The 14,278-nt window shown below is 53.5% G+C and overlaps 1 protein-coding gene across 1 annotated transcript; it reads right to left on the reverse strand.

The window, feature by feature from the left end:
• Positions 1 to 17: 17 nt before the first annotated feature.
• Positions 18 to 12,534, reverse strand: ACKR3 (atypical chemokine receptor 3). The gene is made up of 2 exons (XM_069544223.1): positions 12,425 to 12,534; positions 18 to 1,936 (listed from the first exon to the last, which is right to left on the reverse strand). The coding sequence occupies exon 2, from the start codon at positions 1,908 to 1,910 to the stop codon at positions 822 to 824; it is 1,089 nt and encodes a 362-aa protein (XP_069400324.1). The 5' UTR covers positions 1,911 to 1,936; positions 12,425 to 12,534; the 3' UTR covers positions 18 to 821.
• Between the last annotated feature and the right edge of the window lie 1,744 nt (positions 12,535 to 14,278).

Below are 14,278 nucleotides of genomic sequence, written 5' to 3' on the forward strand. Positions count from 1 at the left end.
ACTGAGATCCGAACACCTTTTTTTAGGAAAAAAAAAATCTTTATTAAAAAAAAAAATAACTTACAAATGGAAAGAACTCTCTGGAATACAAGGGTTTGTTTTGTGTGCCGTGTTACAGACTGGGATAGTGTCACTGCATTTATTTTTAATGTCACTTTACAATAATATTAATGTCACAAACTGCATTACAGAGCAGTTTTTGTTCCGTATCCCAGACCGGCCCAAAGCACCACACAGATATAAAACTATTGTAAATAAAACATTTCAGCCAAGACTGGCATATATATTTATTTATATATATATATATATTTATATAGCAAGAGGCTTTCAAAACAGCTAACAATTAATGCCATCCTTAGTCAAAACGGAAGTCAAGCTAACCTCAGAACTACAACACTGAGTACATGTCAGCATGGATCCTCCCATACGATATTTAAAATATAAACTTTCAAATACATTGAGAGGGTACATCGAGAGTGAGAAAAATAGTCTTAAGATTTAAATACAAATCCCCATTATAAAACCTTCAGGCAGCACAGAAAAGTCCTATGTTACAGAAGTGCAGGCAAGCCTGTCCCGAAGCTGGTGTGACGAGCGGCGGGGGCTTGTCACAGGGGCCCCGCGAGGGTCCCGCTGGGCCGAGAGCGAGAAAGGAGCCAGAGGGACGCAGGCTGGCCCTCTCCATGCCAACGAGGGTCACCAAGCCCGAAGCCACTCGGCTTTCCTCCGGAAAACCAGGCGGCCCGGCGGGTCCCCTCGGGGGAGCCCCCACGCACAGGTCCAGAAGCCGTGCACAGGTCCAGAGGCCGCACGGGAAGCCATCACTTGGCATTCTGCTCCAAAGCGGAGTACTCCGTCTCCGACACACGGGAGGCGTCGATGAGCTTGGTGAGGCCCGTTTTGGCCGAGTACTTGAAGATGAACGCCTTCATCAGCTCATACCGGTAGTTGCGGTTGATGAAGCTGTAGAGCACGGGGTTGACGCAGCAGTGCACCAGCGACAGGCACTGCGTGACGTGCAGCGCCGTGAAGAGGAAGGCCTCCAGCTGGCAGGTGAAGGGGATGTAGTGCAGGATGGAGAAGATGTCGAGCAGCACCACCAGGTGGTAGGGCAGCCAGCACACCAGGAATACCACCACGTAGGAGAGGATGATCTTCCGGCTGCTCTGCTTCTCCTGGTCGCTGGAGGAGGCGATGGCGCGGGCCAGCAGGAAGTAGAAGACAGCGATGACGGAGAAAGGGATGGCGAAGCCCAGCACCACGGAGACCAGCTCCATGCTGATGAGCCACTCCTTGACGCTGTGCTCGGGGTAGAAGGCCCGGCAGTAGGTCTCGTTGTTGGAGGCGGACGTCACGGTCTTCAGGTAGTAGGTGTCGGGCAGGGACACGCCGAAGGCCAGCAGCCACACCAGGACGCACACGGCGCGGCGCACCAGCCTCTTCTTGCGGCCGGAGGTGCTGGCGAAGTAGGCGACGGACAGGTAGCGGTCCACGCTCATGCAGGTGAGGAAGAAGATGCTGCCAAAGAGGTTGATGGAGAAGATGAGGTGGGTGACCTTGCACGTGAGCTCGCCCATGGGCCACTGGTTGTGCTGCACGAGGCTGACCACCCAGACGGGGATGGTGACCACCACCCACAGGTCGGCGATGGCCAGGTTCAGGATGTAGCAGTGGGTGTCGTAGCCCGTGGTCTTGGCCTGGATGTTCACCCAGACCACCACGGAGTTGGCGATCATGCCGATCACAAAGATGAAGATGTAGACAAAGGACAGCGTGTACAGCAGGACGCTCTTGTTGGGGACGTGGCCGCACTGCAGGGTGTCCACCGCGATGCAGTCGCTGCCATTGCAGGGCCAGCTGATGTCGGAGAAGTTCCCCGGCTCCGAGTAGTCCAAGAGATGCAGATCCATGGTGTCGAGGGCAGCGGTCCAACGGCCTGTGCGCAAAAGCAAATACAGCTTTAAAAGATGCAAGAGAAGAATGGATCCCTTAGCAAACGCGCCAGGCCTGTAAAGCGCATTCCCAGCACCCCCGTCTGCTCAGCAGTTTCACGGCAGCTCCCAGGTAACTTTGCAAAGAAAGGAGAGAACAAAACTGACCGCGACAGAATCTGCAAAACAAAACACACCCACGTTCTAAAACCACGTGAATCCGTCTCTCTCAAAGAGTGAAAGTGTTTGCTTCCTCTGTCTTTGCAGGACTGTGTTCTCCAGAGGTCACCAGATTGGGCGGTGCCCCGGATATGAAACTGACACATTCTGGGGAGTCAGAGGGCCATCAGGCAGCTGAGGCTCAGCCCAGAGGTGCCTGTGGCCAGCTCGCTTTCCCCTGCAGACAGCGGAGGCATTTCACCCACGTACCCAAGAGCAGGGGCTGGATCTGTTCCCTGTACTGGTGAGTAACAAGCGTCCTGCTCGGCCGTGTCGGGCTGCCTGTGGTTTGCAGACCCCTGGAGGTGTGGACAGTGTGTGGCCGCCCCACAGTTTCACTGCACCCCCATCCACAGCCTCCGACTTTGCCATGTGATTCGCAACTCAGAGCCACCAACCAGCCATCTCCAAATGTGGCCATTGCCTGGTTTTCCATCTTTTATTTGTCCAACTGCTTTGAAAGCAACTGGTACCAAGACCCAAAGCTGTGTCTTGGAGGGGCTGGCTTTTCCTAATGGTCTTCCCTGCTGATCTGGCGTGAGGTCAACACTCTCGACTGGCACCATCTTAACGCCCAGAAGAATCCAGCCTGAGCCGTTACTGTGCCTGGGGATGACGGCCCAGGAACATCAGCTCCAAGAGCTGCCCAGGGCTGTCTTCTCCTGCTGACTCGCCCACCTGAAGGCTCTGAAGCCCCCTCACCACCACCCTGGGTGGACAGCCTCACTGCGTCCCCACAGGAAGGGGCTGTAAAACGAAACCACTTGGCCCAAGGGTGCCCTGCTGGGCGTTACCGTCTAGAGTAGGGAGTCTATTCCTCCCTTGTCACAGGTAAGAACTGACTGCAAGCCAAGCTTATTTGCCAAGTTCATCTAAACTGGACTCCAGGCCACACACAAGAGGCCCTGGAGGATGGGGAAGGATGGTCCCTGAGTCGGGGCCTAGCGACCGGGCTAACAGTCCACAGGGACCCAGGTGGGAGAGCACCCCTCTGGTGACCAGACCATCCTGGGCTGGGATTCGGGCTCCTCCCTCATTAGTGCTTCATGTGAGTCTAGTTAACCCGTCATCTGCCACTGCTTTCTCAGCGCACCAGCCCCCGTCTCCCAGGGCTACCTAAGAACTCAAGGGCTGAGGACAGAATCTAACAGACAGAAGCTCAACACTGCATCCTCCCCCTCTCTTGACCTATCAAAAAGCACAGACTCGCTTACTTCTTGCTCCACATTCAAAACTGACCAAGTGGCTAAGTGGTCAATGTCCCGCCCTGGGAGCGGGGAGAGGCAGGAGCTGCCTGCAGACAGCGAGCCGATGCCTTTACCTCCAGGGGAAATGAGCAGACGCCCCAGAAGTGAGGCCATGCACCTGGTGCCACCCAGGGCCACCTCAGCCTCCAGACTCACAGCTGTGGACCTGCCTTAGGACCACAGGTATGGAGATGGCCCTCAGCTGTTGTCTGTTCACCTCTGTGAGCGGCAAGTGGCTGCTGGTTCCCCTCCAGGTGACCTGACCGGGCCTCAGCGTCCCCTTTTGCTGCTGGACACAGCGGGACCTTTGAGGAGGAGGTGATGGAACCACAGGGCCCGAGGCCAGGAAACCTGGTGGTCCTCAGAGCCTCCCCCCGTCACTAGGAGGACACTCAGGTCCTGGGACCACCAACTTGTTGCAAAACACAACCAGAGGGCATGTATGGAAAATCAGCAAGGTCAAGTTGAAGTGAAATGAAGTGAAGGTCGCTGAGTCATGTCTGACTCTTTGCAACCCCATGGACTACACAGTCCAGGGCACTCTCCAGGCCAGGATGCTGGAGTGGGTGGCCTTTCCCTTCTCCAGGTGATCTTCCCAACCCAGGGATCGAACCGAGGTCTCCCATATTGCAGGTGGATTCTTTGCCAGCTGAGCCACCAGGGAAACCCAAGGTCAAGTTAGGACAAATAAACTCATCCTCCTAAGAGACTGTGCAAGACGCAGCTGGAGGACCCCAAGTGGACACGGACGCACAGCACACGCCTCTGAGAGGCCTGGACTGGCCTCGGGGTGGGCAGCCACCTCCAGACCCTGCTTCCAAGGTCTTCCTGGCCCTCTCGCCACCCTGGGCCGCTAAGCAGCCAGGAACTGATGGTGCCCGCTGCACCCCCGACTTCAGGAGAGAGGGAGGGGAGCACTTGGGCTTGGCTTTCCTGCGTGGCTCTAAGGTGTGACCCCCTTTTTTTCCCATCTCCTTAAAATGAAACACATCCACAGCTAAGCGTCGTTTCCGATTTGGCCCAGCCACCTCATTCTTTCTGGAGCTGTTAGTAATTGCGCTCTGCTCCTTCGGGAGAAGCATAGACACCTCCCAGCCTGGGGGGCACTTCTGACCTTCCGGTGTCATATTTTCTTGTCTTTTCGTACTGTCTGCCCTTCCCTTCTCCAGTGGACCACGTTTTGCCAGAACTCTTCATTGTGACCCGTCCATCTCGGGTGATGGACTCGCAGCTCATAGCTTCACTGAGTAACACAAGCCCCTTCGCCACGACCAGGCTGTGATCCATGAAACACGCTTTCAGCAGGGCATGGGGCTTCCCTAAGGCCTCGTGGTAACGGTAGCGCTAGTGGTAAGGAGCCTTCTGCCAGCGCAGGAGACAGAAGAGACATGGGCTCAGTCCCCAGGTCGGGAAGACCCCCTGGAGGAGGAAATGGCAACCCAACTCCAGGATTCTTGCCTGGAAAACCCCACAGACAGAGGAGCCTGGAGGGCTGCAGCCCGTGGGGTTGCAGAGTCGGTGCGACTGAGCGACTAACACTTTCACTTTAGCTTATAAAGCACTTTCAGCCCATGACCTCATCTGACCCGGGTTCCTGCAGAACTCAGCCGGAGGACGAGCCGCTGCCCCACAGAGGCGGGCAGAGTGGGGCTAGGCCCTGGCTAGGGGTCCTTTCCTCTGCCCACCCTAGCACAGCCCTACCAGGCCTCCACAGACACAGCCAGAATCCCTGGGGTCTGCGCCGTGCACGGGGGCTCGAGAAAAAGGAAGCCTGACCGAGATGCTATGCCCCTACCTCCGTCTTCCCCCCAAGGAGTCATCCAGCTCACTGGACACGCTGCGCCCCCCAGCTCCCAGGTGGAGGGGCACGGCTCAGTGTGGATGGAGGGACTCATGGGTGCAGGAGGCCTACAGGAATCACCAGGAGTCTGTGTCCCTCCAGGGCCCACATCTCCCGCACAGCAGACCGTCCACGCTCACGCCTCTGAGCCTGGGCCAGCCCTCGGTGTCCCCCGGGCCACAGCCAAGGCAGGGAAGGGCTCAGGGACCCCATCGGGTCCTTAGGTTTCTGGTCTCTGGACAATGAAAGCCCAACTCAATGATCACTCGTCCTCTGGGACCAGAAGGTGACTTAAGAGTCGGTCCACTGCCACCCCGCCCCCGCCACTCGCAGTCGCCCTGTTTCCTCTTGGGCAGTGTGGGGAATCTTCCAGGAGGGGCTGGGGGAACAGCAGAGGCTGGGGGAACAGCAGAGGCTGGGGCGGGGGTGGGGGGGCGCCACGCTGGAGCTTGAAAGCCAGCTGGCCCACCGATCATCCACCACCAATCACTGACCAGCCACCAGCCCAGGAGATGAGCCAGAGGCCTACGCCGTGCCCACTGGCCTTCTTCCAGGGAGCCCACTGGCCCCTCCCCTCCCAGGGCAGAGGCTCCAGGGGTCCAGAGAAGGAAGGGAGGCCGCGAGAGAGGAGCTGTGCGCACAAGGAGTGCAGCAATCCAGCCCTTGCAGATGTGAACGGGAAGCCAAAGGGGGGGGAAATGCCACAGGAGAGCACAGCCCACGTCACCTGTCATTTTTCACCTGTTCTGTTTTGGAAACAAATGAGGGCTCATTCCAGAAAAAGAGAATAGTATCATAAAAAGACCTCTGCCAGGTCACGTCGAATGCAATCAGTGGGCCTCTGAGCGTGTGTTCAGGAGGCCCGAGGCTAACCATGGGTGGTCCCCGCGCCTAAGACAACAAACTTCCTAAGTCACTGTCTTAGATTTTAACAGGTGATGCTCTCAAGACCCTGACCTGAACAAAGATGTGATCCAGCAACTGCAGAACGTCTACCCAGGCCCCTGGCTCCCCAAGGCCCGGCCAAACCTGAGGGAGAAGGGTTGAGGAATGCATCCCAGCAGTTCCCTGAGGCCACTCAAACCCCTGAGACCCTTCACCAGAGTCTCCACTTGCCCCCAGGAAAAGCGAGGGCCCATCCCATGCAACTGGAGGGCTCACTGCCTATGCCAACTGGGAAGCATGGGCCGTGATCCTCGTGTACACGGTGACATCTCCAGGCCATGTGGCCAGTCTGTGATGGCAGGAAGGGCAGTGGTGAGGCTGAAGATCCCAGGGCCTGAAGCTGACTCCCAAGTCCACGTGGACCAGACCCCCTCTGCTGCCATAAGCCAGCAGTTCCGTTCCCATCAGCTTGGGCCAGAGCTCAGGCGGGACCTCTGGGTGACAGTCACACCTGCCCACCAGCTGCGTCCCTGGGGGTCAGAGCCCCCACCAGGGAGGGCAGGAGAATGAGAGACGACTTCTAACACAGGTTAATAACATCTGCGTAAAGAGTCCTCATGGAAGGAAAGCAACAGGGCTTGGGATAAAAGATTCTTTCAGGTCTTTGATCTCACAAGCTCACACATTCTCTTCTCAAAATAAATATTCCCAAGATGCAAGGATGTTTATTGAAGCACTATTTATATATCAGCAAAAAAATGGTGGCAACGTAAATGTCGATCCATAAAGGACTGCGAACCACTGTCTGGAATATAATACAGCTGTACAAAGAAAGGGGGGTGCTTTTATGAGCATGGGAAGTTACACATATATACATGCCCCCAAAAAACAAGAATTACGAGCATTTTTATAGGTACATGTATGTGCATAAGGGGCTTCCCAGGTGGCACTAGTGGTAAAGAACCTGCCTGCCAAGGCAGGAGACGCAAAAGATGCGGGTTCAGTCCCTAAGACAGGAAGATCCCCTAGAGGAGGGCACGGCAACCCACCCCAGTCTTCTTGCCTGGAGAACCCTATGGACACAGGAGCCTGGCAGGCTATGTACGGTCCATGGGGTCACAAAGAGTCGGACACGACTGAAGTGACTGGGCACACACCCATCTGTGTGTAAAAGCATGGGGAAAGATCCGCAGTGAGTATAAAACTGGGCTGGAAGAGGACAAAGGCGGGATCGCAGCTTTCACCCACACACTTCAGTGTGATCTGAAACTTGGCATCAGGAGTTATGAAAATTTTACTAGAGGGACGAATGTCCCACAGAACAATGGCAGTTTGTGGTCCATTTTTTCTAGACCAGAGGGACCCCGCTGAAAACAAAGCAGTAATCAGCATCACTTTTTTTTCGTTCCCTTTTTTCCCAATGGATACTGGTTTCTCTCACCGAGCTCCCTCTATAGGGATCACTTCCTGAAGATTCTGGGTCCAACATCTGCACCCAGAGAGCATCACACTTCCACCTCAGGAAGCAGATTTTCCTATGGCCTGCAGGATGGAGAACCAGCGTCTGTCCACCTTGTCATCCCACCCCCCAACCCCACACTGGCATCTGTAAGAGACTCATCTACCACTCATGTCCCCATTTGCTAGAAGGGAGATGTCCCCTCGTCTCTCGGGCTTATTATTCATCAATCGACGTTCCTTGGTGACCACAGCTCCAAGCGGCCCGACACATTCAGCTGCCCCCAGTGGTCTCCCTGCACACACCCGGCAAGCTGAAGGCAAAGCCAGAATGAGACATCTCCAAGTTCAGAGTCCGTGGGCTGGTGCTTTGGCCTGCAAGGAACATGTCTTTCCACTGGACCACAGTCGCTCCCTGCAGGACACAGACGGCCCCACGTTCAGGTACCCAGCCGGAGTTCCCCAACAGTGCCTTCAGCACACGTGCAAAGTCCAGTCACAGACCTGGAGCGCCCTTCCTGGCCAGCCGGGTAGGCCCTCCTCTCCCCATTTACGCCTCTAGTGCCCCCACCTTCTGCCAGCCAGGCCTATACCTCTACTCTGTGTGAGTAGAGGCTGTGCCCTTGTCTCCCCTCCTTCCTCCTCAAGCCCCCACCCCCATGATGTCATACTGGCAGCCAGCAGTGGCGCCTGGACAAAGCACATGTTCAATGAATTCATAATCAATGAATCAATAGTGAATCAAGTTCCCGAGACCAGAAATGTGAGATTATCAACGGAAAGAGGAGCCCCAAGGAGACTATTCCGGAACCCTCCCTTGAGCTAAGTCTCACCTGTTTCTATGCCCCTCCCAATGTTTATGAAGCCCCTTCTGTGAGAGGCACTGCTCTGGGGCAATAACAGACCAGAATCATCACTCCACACCCACCCCCGGGAACCTGCCAGCTGACCGAGAGGGTTGGGAAGGCGGGAAGGCAGTGCGGACACCACTGGAGCATGGAGAGGGACTTCCCTCCAGTGACCGATGGGGACCCCCCAGAAAAAAGTGGGTGCTGGGGTGGTCAGTGATGTGCTACCAGAGGGTCACCAAACCTGGCTGAGCCTGTCCATGCGGGAGCCACCACGGTCTTGAGCAGGGGCCTCGCTTTGGGGCAGAAAAGGCTTTTGAGGGAGGAGGCAGCAGGCCTGCAGGAGAAGCCGGGTGCTTGTCAGGCCCAGGTGCAGTGTAGAGAAGGTGGCGTGGGCCGGGCCACCCAGGGCACTGACTCGGCACCGAGGGGATCCGGGGCTCTCCAGGACCTGTGCCCGCTGGCGACCTTCTTCACTGGCTTTTCTGCAACTGGGGCTCAACTCATGTCCTCCCAGGATGGAATTTCACGGAGCAGCTCAGTGTTGTCCCACCACGATCACCCAGCCTGGCTAACCTCGCCACTGGGCACCTGGAAACTGAGGCCAGACAGGCAGCGGGGCCAGAAACTCAGGGGTGTGGCTGAAACCAACTCTGTTCACCCTCCCTAGTCCCCAGGGACTCTCCAGGGGGACGCAGAAGCAGGTCTCCTGCGAAAGCCCAGACCTTTCCACTCCAGGAGCGCAATTTATATACGAAGACCTGCATTATTCCTTTCTCTTTTTTTTTCAAATTAATTAATTTATTTTAACTGGAGGCTAATCACAATATTGTGGTGTTTTTGCCAAACATCGACATGAATCAGCCACGGGTATACATGTGTCCCCCCATCCCCCTCCCTACCTCATCCCTCTGGGTTGTCCCAGAGCACCAATTCTAAAAGTCCTTAGGAAACTGCACAGCTCTGGGGTTTGTTTCATTTCTTATCAATCCTGCATTAAATCTACGGGGATGTCCAGGCAAGTTTCGGCCCAGGCTTGAGAGGCCACCTGCTAGGACTGAGAGCAGAATGGGGGCAGGGGGGCAGTCTGTCTCCCCCTACCCCATGTCAAACAAACAGAACAATGACATCCTGCCTGCTGTTATTTTTCACAAGTAAAGCACTGCTCTGAGTTGTTTGAGAGAGAGAGAAAAATCCAAACCCTAATCCAGATAGAGGCCATCTATTTCCAGAGTCCTCAGACACACTTCACATGGATACCCGGGGAGAACTGGGGGAAAGAGAAGGAACCCCACATCCAGAAACCTGATCTGTCCTATTGTGCTCAGCGGCCCGACTGGGAAGCGGCACAGGACCCAGGAGGGCAGACCCAGAGGTTCCCACGGCACAAAGGCTGCCGTCTGGGCTGGCGGGTGTAACCAGAGCCCTAATTCCCACCCAGCTTAGAAGCAGGACGAACGGTGGGGGGTCAGCCAGCCTAGGACAACCCCAAACCCTGGGCTACACACAGTGGGATTCCCATCTTAGACTTAAAACTAGGAGAAGACGTGACAGAGGTTTCCTGGACCATAAGAGAGCTGGGAGGTGTTGGCCATCCGGCTGGCCCTGCCCCCTTTATCTGTCCCCTGCCCGTGGGCACCACCTGAGGGGGCCTCAGCCCCTCCACCTCGGAACAAAAAGCAGAGTCAGCTTCCAAATCTGCTTAGGGCTCCGCAAAATTTTCACTATGAAAATACGCAACTCTCTCATCGCTTGAAGAACCAAGCAACAGCGTATGTTTTTTTTCCAGTTCTAAGCTGAGTCGATTCTTGTGTAACCAAAAGATTCCAGCAGCAAACCATTAAGTATTCAAAATCAGAGAACTGCCCCGTTTTTTCTCTTTCCTTTTTTTCTGCTTGCTTTCACTTTAATAAAACATATGTCTCCCAGAGCTATAATTTCCTGAACTTTAGAAACACTTGACATGACACACAAATTTCCACCTACACACACGCAATTTGTCTGGAAGCCCTTCTAAAACTATTTCTGTTCCTGAATAAAAACCAAGTTCCATGGTTGCCTGGATGAAAAATACAAATACTTTCTAGCCCAAAATTCCACTCGTGTTCCGCAGAATCACTGAGAACATCACAAGTCCTAAAACCTTTAAGGTTTTTTCCTTCTCCTGGTTACCCTTAGGGTTCATAGAATGACCCTCTTTCAGTCTCAGGTTTGAGTAACCAATTTCCCTGGTGTCTCCTGGAAAACACGAGCCTCTCTCTTTGCCTGGAGTGATCAGACAAAAAGCCACTGTTCCTGATTAAGTAAGGTTTTTTTTTTTTGTTTTGGGTTTTTTTTTTCCATCCAGAAAGACTATACTTTGCCTGTTCTGGACCTGATTAGAAACCATAATACCTTCTCCAGTCTCTCAAGACTAGCTGCTAATATGGGATAACCTCGGAAGTCCTAACTCAGTTGAGCATCTGCATGCTGCCTACACTGTACCTTCCAGAACTTTTAAAAAATGATAACTGCAATGCATACCCTTTTAAAAAATCAGATGAGCAGCAAAACACAGCAGCAAGTCTCAATTTTCTTTTGCTTTTCCACCCAAATCCTGTGCAACCCTCCTCCCCAACCCTCATCTCCAGGAGCTTAGGGCACGGAGCTCTACAGTTGGTGCACACTGGAGTGTTTATGGCAGAGACTGGGGAAAAAAGAGCAAATTGTTTCCAAGCTAGAGCTCCCCATGTGCAACTCTGCTTTAGAAAAAGGCTCTGCATCTGGGGAAGCTCAAGGGCTGATGAAAGAAGGGCAAGCAGTTTATCCATTTAAAATCTATGGAAAGTGAAGCGCAGACACCAGCCGCCTCCACTTGCCTTTCTAGGAGAGCCTATTTGATCTCCGCATTTCCCTGGAATAAATAAAGCGACACAAAGGCAGCATCTGCCCGTTTAAAGAGAAAAGAAAAAGTTACCACATTGAGACTCTGCAGAATGAATGTTTCAAGAGATGTCAGGGCATCAAATACCTTCAAAGGGCTGTAAACCATTTGGGGTGGGGGGGGGCTCTTCTACGTCTGGAAAACGTAATGATCCTGGTGTGAGCAAATGAATTGAGGGAAAGAAAGAAAGACAGAGAAAGAAAAAGGGAGACAGGCAGTCTGACTTTTACAGCTTCTCATTCTCCCTGGAACTTCCAAGTCTTGGCTAACCACCCAAGCCTGACCTCACTGCAGAGTTTTGAGTCACTCCTCAGATCTTCATGCAGGCGAACAAAATCGAACAAAATTCATGTTTTTTACTTCAAGAGTACAATCACAGTGCAAGATCCTGGACTTCTGTGTGTGCCTTTTTTGTTTTTTTTTTCCAACTGTAGTCAGATTTAACACCTTCTGAGAGAACAGCAAATAGTCAGATTAAGAAGGATGTAGTGGAGAGGCAAGAGGGCCGGGCTGTATTTAACATGCACTATTATAGCTTCCGGATTTACAGGCTCTGGTAATCCTCCAGCGCAGTGAATTCAAACCCATTCTGGACCCAAAAAGACTCTCAGCCCAGTTTTCTTCTCCGCTGGAGGACGCCTCTTCGTAACGGGCACATCTTTCTGGAATTACACGTTTAGTGCCAGTCCTGTTTCCCCAGTGGAGAGGCAGAAGAGAAACCAGGCAGGCAGCGGTGCTAAGCTGACCCCTATGCCAACTTTGAGCAAGCGGGATGGAGTCTGCCTGCAGATGAACCTCAGACTCCTCAGTCCAACGGAGACACACACAGAGAGCGCCTTCCACCTCAGAAAACAGCCCTTGTTGACTTTCTGCAGCCCACGGGAAGCCCCGAGTTAGCAGGCGCACTTCGCAAGGCAACACGCCGCCTGGGCTTTCGGAAACAAGACCTGCGGACTCGCCAGCACCCATCAGAGCTTATTAGAAAGAAGAGCTCTGGAAAAAGACCACTGCGCTTAAGAGCAGACCCCTGCCCGCCGTCCGCACGCCCTGCGGACCCAGCAGCGTTTCCTTACCTGGGCGCTGGGCTCCTGCGGCTTGCCTTCTGGGTTCCGGCGCTCGGTGCCTTAGGGCTGAGCAGTTCGCAGAAGTGTGAGCTTTCTGGGGCTTCAGACTCGCGTTATATACACTGCGGGCGGGCGGCCTCTAGATGGCAGCTTTGTAACCGGCATCTGCTGCTTCCTTTCCCGGGCCCCCTCCCCCTACATCCCTCCGCCCTGGCCACCCACCCTCCGTGCGCGCGCGCGCGCGCACACACACACACATGCTTACATGCACGCACACACTTGCAGGCGTGCGCGCACCCTCACCCCTCTGGTAAACCCCAATCTGTAGTTTCCGGCCAAGCTCTCGCACACAAGCATACTCTGGGGAAATCCCAGCCTGCCTTCATTTGCAGAGTCTAATGAAGCTACAAGGTCCAGACCCTAGGTGGAGGGGGCAGATGCGTCAGCAGAAGAAACACCGGCAAAGAAACCCCAGCGCTTTGCCAAATCATCAAATATTTATCTGGGTCTAAGAGATATCTTTAATAATCCCATTAACAACAAGAATTCCTTTGAATGCATCTTAGCTCTAGGGAAGACTTTGTTCCCAAGACAGATTGCTCTGAACTTCTGAACTTCAGTGTTGATTTATTAAGCCTGGATTGTCTTTGTTAATTCCTCCAAAACAGAAGCAACAGTTTTGGAAGGGGAGCAATGAATCTGTACCACATCGTACTACCCCCAAAGGAGGGGACGGAACATTTGTAATAGATTTTATTTAGATTCTTTTATTTGTAAATCTTGAAAGTCTGGTGAAAATAACGTTCTGAACCACCTACCTAGTGCCAGACACACATTAGAGGTATCAGACCTGTCTTTTGATAATGTCCTGTTCGGAGGTTAATTTAGCAAATATTTATTTTTATTATTGACACGTACATTCTTATCTAGAAGTGGAGGGCTGAAGTTCTGTCCATGGGGGAATTAGACCTAAAAATGTGCTTCACATGATAATCACCTCTACTGCCCTATTTTAGATAAATCAAGGGTAAGACAAGGACTTGAACTTTCACTTTTAAAGCCATGCTGACTGAGCTTTTCCCCCAGAGTAAGGTGCTGTTCTGCAGCTTCTGCTTTGCTTTCTGCCTCCTGGTGGTAGTTCCGTGGCTCAAGTCACTATATGCAGGCACCCAGTCCTCTCCTCTCCCTCTCCCCAGCCCAAACTTTCTGAGGTTCTTTTTATACCTCCACTAAAAATACCAGCAGACGGCCAAATGCCGAGTCTGGAGAATTGGGAGGTCAAACTCTTAGGCAGCCAGAAGGCCTCCGTGTTGCAGAAAGCCCTCAACAAAAGAAACATTTTGTTTAGATGAAACTTCACCGGCACAGTGAAATCACTCCAAAATACGAGCTAAGAGCACACCTGCTCCGGGAGGCTCTCAGAGGGGGTTTGCCCACCCTGTCCCTGCTCCTCAGGTCGCTGTCCTTAACAGCTAGCAGGGACCTCCTTCCTGCCCTATCTCCTGGGCTCCCAAAGCCCCATCTCCGAGCTCCCAGAGTGAAAGTGACTGTGAAGTAAAACCGCAGGCCGGCGGGATGCACACACGCAGGATTTGGGGGAGTCTGTAAGTACATGCTCAGGACTTTCCTAGACCTGTTTTCTCCCGGCAGGTGACCCTGAGTGTGATCCTGACAAATGCCCGCGGCGGTGGCCAGGACAGAGCTGCCCTCCTCTGGACAGCGACGCACAGGCTGACCTTCTATGTCTACGAACTTGATCTGTGCCTCAGTGAACGCGATTCTCCTTTGGCAGGTTCAAGGCAGGATGGGTTTGAGTCTGCTCTCAATTAGGTGTGCTGTGTTGAAAAGAAAGCAAGCCTCCTC

Source organism: Ovis canadensis, chromosome 1 (genome assembly GCF_042477335.2).
Source record: "Ovis canadensis isolate MfBH-ARS-UI-01 breed Bighorn chromosome 1, ARS-UI_OviCan_v2, whole genome shotgun sequence".
Taxonomy (NCBI): Eukaryota; Metazoa; Chordata; class Mammalia; order Artiodactyla; family Bovidae; genus Ovis; species Ovis canadensis.

Bases quoted from the DNA above. Each gene is read 5' to 3' on its own strand.
- ACKR3 (XM_069544223.1), bottom strand. From the start codon at position 1,910: ATGGATCTGCATCTCTTGGACTACTCGGAGCCGGGGAACTTCTCCGAC.